At 41.5% G+C, this 8,942-nt stretch overlaps 1 protein-coding gene across 1 annotated transcript in view; it reads right to left on the bottom strand.

Annotated features, from left to right (window-relative positions):
• Positions 1 to 1,429: 1,429 nt before the first annotated feature.
• The window catches only part of ABCG1 (ATP binding cassette subfamily G member 1), a 55,506-nt gene continuing 47,993 nt past the window's right edge, over positions 1,430 to 8,942 (bottom strand). The window contains exons 11-15 of the mRNA XM_049835213.1: positions 7,204 to 7,372; positions 6,343 to 6,443; positions 5,719 to 5,877; positions 4,217 to 4,335; positions 1,430 to 2,818 (exon numbers count right to left, since the gene is read on the bottom strand). Of these exons, the coding sequence (XP_049691170.1) occupies positions 2,590 to 2,818; positions 4,217 to 4,335; positions 5,719 to 5,877; positions 6,343 to 6,443; positions 7,204 to 7,372 (777 nt within the window). The 3' untranslated portion in view covers positions 1,430 to 2,589. The remainder of the gene's footprint in view (positions 2,819 to 4,216; positions 4,336 to 5,718; positions 5,878 to 6,342; positions 6,444 to 7,203; positions 7,373 to 8,942) is intronic.

Genomic DNA, 8,942 nt, shown 5'->3' with positions numbered 1-8,942 from the left:
ACAGAGGAATGGGCACAGATAACAAGACAGTATCCAAGGAACTCATACTGTAAACTGATCTAGACGGGAGAACACAGCATTGTCATCATGTAAGTTAACAGTGTTGGAATGTCAGCAAAGTTACTTCATTTGGTACACTGCAATGGATTTTCAATGTGGTATTTGGTAAATGGTGTTGGTAAACACAAGTCAGGAACCCTGAAGGTATTTAATGCCATGGATGTCACACTCTTTCATACTCAGCTAGCCTACAGCTGGACCAGCAGTGTGCAACAGAAGAGTAATTTGGCAAATGTAGTCCTTCATCTGCTTGCAAACAGCATTTGAACCACCTGTAACATTCACAAATATTTTGAGAATCTTGAAATAATCAAGGCACATTGTGCCAAGGGATTTCAGCTTGTGACTTATTTAAAAACTGTCCACAGTTATGAGTATTATTTAGGATAGCCAAAATTCTTAATGTCTCATATGTGACAGCCATAGAGATCCATACCTGCTTGTGATTATGCCTGGAAAAGCTGCAGAGCTGTATAAAAGCTTTTGGGAAAAAACACCAACAACTACGCAAAGAGGTTGTGTAAGGATTTTTTTTTCTTCTACAGTAAAGATTGACCTTGCTTTCACAGGTCAATCTTATTTTCAGGGAAAGTTGAGCTAATCTTCCTAAAACATGTGACTTGACTTAAAGTCTTCCAGAACACGGGCCTAACTCAAGTGTCCTGAGTTTAACAGATACACGCGGTCTATGTCTGTATTGGTAAATTAAGCAGAGCCTGCGCATGGGCCAGGAAAACTGGGAAACAATTGTCTTCACTGCTAAATGGCAGAGCTGCAGCCCACCACAGCTTTTCCAGACAATGTTTGGGCTCTGTTTAGAAGTTAGTACAGTACAGGGACCATTTGTATTAGCCCCAGTTGCCTGAGGACTAACAGAGCTGGCCCAGGCACTATTTAGTTTACTAGTATAGACGTAAGCATGGAGTGTTCAAAAATAGTCTGTGAATTGTGACTGCTGATGGCCAGCAGATCCGCAAGGTCTCTCTTCATCTGCTCTACTGTCATAAGCTGCTGACATTGAGCTGCTTCCAATCTACAAGACTTCAGCATCCTGGTAGGAATAATGCATTTATAGAATTTGTGGGTCTGTGACACTAAGGTAAATGCACAGTAATGGCAGAAAGTAGTGGAATTTGCACAGAAGTTCACCAAGGTGTCCAACATGAGTATGAGCCCCACAGTTTCATTTTTGGGTTGAAAATCCAAACCCATGAAAATCAGTGACAAAATTCACATCAGCCTGGAACCAGAATTCCCCCTGCCAGGTTTACAAAGGTGAGTTACGCAAAATAAATGCATGCTTCTTTCAATGGTTTCATTGGTGTTTAGATCAATTAGCTATTATTCCCATGTCATGCATGTAGACTTCAGGATGAGAACAAAACTGCTCGGCATAATTAGGCCTGCAGGATTACAAGGTCATTTTCATATTTTGAGGACAGTTCTACATGTAGCATGTTGCAGATATAATGAACACTGCCATATGAGGCAGTTACAAGTGTTTTAGCACAATCCCCCAAGCTTTGAGCTGTGGATAGCTCTGGCACTCCATCAGGCTTTAACAATCGCTCAGGCTTTAGGGATAGATTCTGCTTTCACATATTATCAAAAATGAGCCTTGGAGTGCTTCAATTTTTTCATTCGCAGGAGGTAGATCAAACAGATAATGAGCAGAGTTAGCATTTTAAATGTCACAAATACTGAGGATTTAAAAGAACATTTTTTCAATCATTCAGCAACAGCTTGAACATGTCTGACTGCCCATGCTATCTATTGATGCTTCTGAATATGGACCACAGGTTTAGTGCAGACTCAGAATCTGCCTTTTCCTGCTATCATTACAGTTTTCAGATATGAGACCAGCTCGACAAGTAAAGCACCAGAATTCTAAATTTAGACAGAAACAAAAATAATGACTTGAATCACTTTAGGTTTGTTTTAAAAAAGTATCCATATTAAAAAGATATCTTTACCTTATTAATTAATACATTTACAGACTTTTGGCCAGAAGGGGTAATTCTGTGGAAAAGAATTGCAAAATAATACATAGAAAACTGCAAAGATGAAACTCTGAATTTAAAAAGATGAGAGAATCCTATTTTCTTTGCATTTCCCATTTTCCCCATCTCATTATCTTGTCAACTATAGGTGACATTATACTATTCTGGCTACCAGGACTAGTATCCTAGTGACCTTATCACGAAAGTGGTTTTCATAATGAAAGTTCCTGCAGCCATGTTTTTTGTTACACTTACACTGCCTTGGTATTGATACTCTGTGGTGTAAAATTCCCTTCTATTTCTTCTTCCTAGTTAAAGCTAGAAAGTGTAATGAAAACATGACCCAACCCAACTGGACTGATTGGCTTAACACTATATGTCCACTATCCCATTGTGGTTCTCTATGGGCTAGGTCCTAACAGCATCTAGCTGGGCACTGAAGACCGGCCTGCCACAGTGAGACAATGTCAAGTGCCCTCTACTGCATGTCTAAAGATCTTCCTACTGCATCATTTTAGCCATTTTTCCTTTACCTCTCTGCTCGGATTTTGTATCTGAGAACAAAATAGGCAATTAGGCGCAGAGAGAAGAAGAAAATTCCAAGAACAATGAAGTCCAGGTAAAGTTTGGCATTTTCTACATCCAGTTCTCTCAGAATGGCCTCTGATTTTTGAAAATGGCAAGTGTCATCTTTGTCACAATGCAAATCTTCTCGATCCAGTCCATAGATGGAGAGAATAACTCCTTCGAACCCATATCTGGAAGGAAGAAAGACGGATTACAAGGAGAGTCCTGATGATCTGTTTAGAAGTACTCTACCAGCACTATAATCCCTATGAGAGCTCAGCTGAAACAGCAAGGGGTTCAATATCATCCTGACACATGTGTCTTGGGGGAAGTTCTATTCCTGTTGCAATCAAGCAAATGACATGTCACTGACATTTTACATAAGATTGAACAAGGACAGAAGTTTTGCCTTTAACTGCTTCCAGTTAGTGTATAGTGCAATATCTCCAAAGAAAAATGTTAAAATAGAAAGCAGTCTAATTTCAGCTCATATTCAGAAATTCCCCTTTTAAAAGTGACATCATTAATTCAGTTTTTAAAAAATAAGCAATGGGGATACAATTATGGTTTGAAGTCACAAATATATTAAAACCAGCATCAATCTAGAACAACTCTTTCCTTCCACGTGCTACAGTTTCACTAACAATGCACAGTTCCCATGTCTCCCCCTAGCACTGGGTGCACTTAGCATTTGACTTTGCAAGCAGATACACCATCATGGATCCCCTGCGTACGATAGCTCCCTCCAGCTTCCAGAGACCCCACATGGGCTAGACAGCAGCTTAAGGCCTCATCTTGAATTCTAGCTACTAAATCAGGGGGTGCAGTCGTTTAATCTTTGATAGGTCTCTGTGCGAGATCTTACTTGCCAAATGAGAGGATATTTTAGCTTGGGTTTTCTCAGTAATAGTGCAACTTGGGCAGGGTGGGGAAAAGAGGGATGGGAAAATTCACCTCACCTAAGTTCAGCTATAAACATTTAAGTGTCTAGTCTAAACTATCCCTCTGTGCTAGCCTCCAGAGGTTTCCTGATGGCAAACATCCCACCTTAAGATAGCTGTCTCAGCCAGCAAGAGACAGTCATAGATAAGATAGAAGGTACCCATGGTTCTTAAAACACTGGTTTAGATTAGAGATGACACAAATCCCATGCCTCTTGTGGCAGTGCTACTGCAAAACTTAAACCCAGGTACTTATCCAACAAGTCTACATAGGATACAGCAGTGATTTATACAACATTTTCTTCCAAAATGAGGTGCTGGCATCAATTTCCCAGTTGGGCATGCTGTCCCTATTATTTCAGAAATCTACTATTGCAAAATCCAGGAAGATTTGCATGCTGTGCAATCCCACTGAATTCAAGGGGACTGACATGAACTTGTGGCCGATAATCTGTACTGAAAGTTCCTATTTATTTCACATCATATACAACATGAAATGCAGTGAGATAATGGGTACATCATACGTATGTTTATACTCTAAAAGAATGTGCTGTGAACATAGTCTCTTTAGCACCCAAAATAACCAACCAAACAAGAAAAGACAAACAGCAGTTCCAGATGGGAAGTTAACGGCCTCCCTAGCAGTACCTGACATAGGAAATGTAGGACATCCACTGGAGGTATGTTGGGATGGTATCAAAGCTGACAAAAAACCCAGAGAATAGAAGCACCGGGATGGCAGTAACTGGGCCCACGAAAGTGGCCACCTGTGAAGAGAATACAAAGTTTCTTGTCAAGACAGAGAAAAAAATATAATTAACTTGCTCTTTTATCTGATGTCCTGACCTCCAGTGAGGAAACCAGCCTTTAGAAGAGCAGACTTTCCTTATGGCAAATCCTCTGTTCTGTGCCAAACCTAAAGAGGCAGTGCAAACTTACTCTTTAAGCAGTGGGGAGTGATGCCATTCAAGTCCTTCTTATAATGCTACTCCCCCAAATTATCAAAGTTCCAAATACTAGGAAATTATTGATTTTTTTTGGATAAGATTTTTTGTGAGGGGGAGGTTAGAAGCTGCTAGTGGATGAAAAGAGGTACCTCTCCACTTCCTAAACCTTTTTTCTAGTTCATGACACTGCTGTGCTGGGATCTGTCCTTTGAAGGACTTGAACGCACCAAGAAATTTACAGTGCAAGAGGGGCACTGTGATTCCCTTGCTTCTCTGGGTATGAGACCCCTCTTTCTAATTATTATCCTTTCTCACTCACTCCCCACTGAGGACACACAGACCTCCCTCCTCATTAACCCCACATGAACAGTAGCTTCAACTGGTTCTAAAACATTGTGAAGAGGATAAGGAACATCTCCAGCTGGGTAGTTTTGGTAGGGAACAGATCTTGACCTAACTCCAGCCTTTCCTCTCCACATCCTCTCCAGGGCAAAGGTACCTCTGGAGAGAGGAGAAGCACAGGCATCATATAACAGGGCTATGCTGGTCTCTACAGGGTGGCACAGAGAGGGAATCAAGTCTTCTACTACAGAAATCTTGATAGCATCAATGAATATTAATGTCAATATCAGTTATTATCACAAGCACCACAGAATAGTTCTGCTGTGGAATGGTCACCTCAGCACATCTCCTGCCAGGAAGCAGAATGGAGTTACATAGCCAGCTTCCAGTGTGACAGTCATGCCAACAGCTGCTTCTCTCCCTCCCTCTGCAGAAGTTTAGTTTCTGGGCAAGCCTCTTCTTACCTTGCCTTCTGAAACCTTTTTGTATGTGTATAGAAGAACCCTCTCCTGAGCTACTGATCCTCATGGCCTACCTCCGCTTTATAGATGCACAGAAATGTATCAGTCCTGCAGTTTCTAGGACCTGCTCAGCCTGGGATGAATAGCAAGAGACACTCAAGCAGGGGCAGGCAGAGCGCCATTCAGATGGGGAAGGAACTTCAGAGCCTCACATCCAGTATGTGTATATGCTGTTTTAAGCTGATGCTAGTGGGAAGTGTCAAGTAGCTATATCAGTCCAAGACAACTTTTTGCCTGTTGTCTCTCAACAAATGTCTTGGGGACACAGCAGCAGTCACAGTAAGCAGTCAGTGTTGGGAGACAGCAGGGTTCCTGTGATACCACAAAACACTATCAGTACCTGAAGGGATGTAGAGGCTGCACCTATGAGAAGACCCAGTGACTGAGCCACCAGGGATGTCATGGTTCCCAACGCTGCGAAGAGGACAAATCGGAGTGCATCAGATGGCTGTGAAGTCATCCAGTACACAATGCTGCAGTAAGCCACAGGAAACATAATCTGCAAGGAGATACACTTGGAGTTAGTCCATTAAAGCCAAACATTCACCGTTACTATGAATAAGATAAAAACATAGGGAGTTCTAGTTAATCCATAGCTCTCAGCCTTTCCATTACATGACAGGCATGGCTGAAGAGAGTAAATACATCTGCCACAGACTGTGATATCTATCTTAATACTTGAGCATTAGAAAACAGATCCCACTCACTTACAGCCCTTTTCAGTTCCCCTTCTGCAAAAAAGCAAAGACAGTCATCTGTTTATTAAAAAAAATACATGGTCAGGTCTCAGCTTTTGTGAAGGTCTGCTGTTTACTCTTAGGGTGCTTCCGAGAAGCTTCAGCACACATATATGAACAGTTCCTCCACTATGCGGATGGATAAAATACCAGTACTAACCTTCTTGGCAAGTGGACTTGCCACAAACTTAAATGGTTCTTGTTTTATTTAAGAGTAGAGCATATACCTGAAAAGGAACATCAGCCATGGTTTTGGCGAGATAGTAGGCTTTCAGGCTGTACCAGTAGTTCAGATGCTCTCTGAGAAACACTCCCATCTCAAGAGGAACTACAGAGAACACAAATTATTAAGTTAGGTTGTCAGTGTGCAATATTGTTGCACATAACAGTACAGTTTATTCACATCTAATTCTGCACTGCTGCAGTCCCATAGTGGGACTGGAACTCTGAGGCCTTCAACAGACCAGCAAGTTTCAATGATTTGTAATGAAATGTAAGAAGCCAGCCCTGAGAGTTTCTCCCTGTTTAGACTATGTACCAGTCTACTCAGATGGTCTGAACCTCCCTTAAAGAAGCTTTTTGAATTAAAAGTGGTGTCAAAACTTAAAGAACATGGTTATTCCTTTTGGTCTAACAGGGAATCCAAAGTAACAGCGCTCCCAGAGGAAGCATGGAACAGTCCGTACCGCAGGATTTTGCTTCTGACACGACATGAATACGCTGATCTTATGCAGGAGTCATGACTTAGAAGTCCTAGAGAAATTATTACACCCTCCCCAAGACCAACCACAAGCTCATGACACGGTTGAGTTGCACTGGCACAAGGGGAAATTCCAGTTCAGGACTGTAACAGTGAACTGTCTGGGTTGAGAAACACTGGTGTAACTGGCGGGGAGAGAGGTGCCACTGGCAAGTCTACCTCTGCCTCTACACAGTAGTTTAGTGAGTGCAAGATTTATCCCTGCACCTGCCTTACAAGTAAAAGCAAAAGTTAAACATTATCTTATATGAAACAGATACATTACAACACCCTCCCAGCTTACTGCAATCTCCTTGTCCATTGATGTAATAGTAAGACTGATACTCACATGTAAGGACAGTTGGCATGAGCGCAGCAAACATAAGAAACAACATGGAAAAAAAGAGGAAGCCAGAGTTGCTGAGGACTTTCTTAGCTTCATTGCCAATGCCTAAGTAGAGCAAGCCGATGAGCAGTCCAATGCCAATGTGTGAGGTGATACGCAAGTGTGTCAGAACCTACAAACAAGGAAAGAGTAGTATTTCTGATCAAAAAGTCTGGGCTCAGAAACAATGGCTATATGACTGAAATCAGATATACAGATTGCAGAAAAGGAGTACTTATGTCCAGAAGAACTTATACAGAAATGTTTCCTACTGGCAAACTGGGCTTCAGCTAAGGAAAACTTACTGTAATGAGCTTCCCAGTGTCAATAAGACACACAGCTATTACAGTACAGAAAATTTCTTCCTGTAAACACAGCCAGAAACCGCAAATGCTGCAACCTGAAATCTTACTGACAACTTTATGGAGCCATTGGCCCTCATTCATCAGGAGAAGGAAACTTTCTCTATGACTAAAAGAAAGATTTCCAAGAGCAGAAGAGAGGCAGAAAAGGTATTTCAGGCTTGTATAGACCAAACTAACTTAATCAGGCATAAAATAGCCTTCTGTGCCTTCTCTGCAATAAAGTATTCCTACAACAGTGTCGTGGTTTAACCGCAGCCAGTAACTAAGCACCACGCAGCTGCTTGCTCACCCCCCCACACCCAGTCGGATGGGGAGAGAACCAGAAAACAAGTAAAACTCGTGGGTTGAGATAAGAACAGTTTAACAGAACAGAAAGGAAGAAAATAATAACATCAATAATAAAATTACAATAATAATAAAATTATTAGAATATACAAAACAAGTGATGCATAATGCAATTGCTCACCACTTGCCAACCAATGCCCTGTTCCCAAGTAGTGATCCCCCCAGCCAACTGCCCCCAGTTTATATACTGGGCATGATGTCCCATGGTATGGAATATTCCTTTGGGCCAGTTTGGGTCAGCTGTCCTGGCTGTGTCCCCTCCCAACTTCTTGTGCCCCTCCAGCCTTCTTGCTGGCTGGACATGAGAAGCTGAAAAAATCCTTGACTTAGTCTAAACACTACCCAGCAGCAACTGAAAACATCAGTGTGTTATCAACATTCTTCTCATACTGAATCCAAAACGTAACACTATACCAGCTACTAGAAAGAAAATTCACTCTATCCCAGCTGAAACCAGGACAAAGAGGTATAGAAGAACAAAAGAAATACTAAAATTTGGAACAACTGCAAGCCTTTACAGTTGAGCAGGAAAAAAAAATCTTAAAAACAACACTGGTCTTCAATCTATGCATCAGAAAATAAGTTACAGTTTCCCCTTGGTGGAGATGGGAAGAGGACTGTATGATCCATGGTTAGTGCTTGCACACATCTGAGATATGCTCTCCAAGTGTACCAGAGACATTCTGATCAGCTAGTTGAGCAACATGGAGAATGTGAAGCTGTATTTACACTTAGGACTACAAGAGCCCTCCCACATGAACAGGCCAATTTATTTTTGACCAAATCTTTGGTGCTAGACCAAATGTGCAATATTCCAGATTTCAGGAAGGCAAAATTCAACATATTAATTGATCCTGGAATGACAAATGCACTACAATGTAAAACAGCAAGGAAGAAGAACAAGCTATGGCAAAGACATATGCTGGCAAATCAACAAATGGGCATAATATATATGGTCTGGAAATAGGAAGATGCTTCTTAACCACTAGAGTT

The sequence above is a fragment of the Accipiter gentilis genome, chromosome 32 (assembly GCF_929443795.1).
Source record: "Accipiter gentilis chromosome 32, bAccGen1.1, whole genome shotgun sequence".
Taxonomy (NCBI): domain Eukaryota; kingdom Metazoa; phylum Chordata; class Aves; order Accipitriformes; family Accipitridae; genus Astur; species Astur gentilis.
The sequence above is the reverse complement of the archived record's forward strand: the minus strand, read 5'-3'. Positions and strand labels throughout refer to the sequence as shown.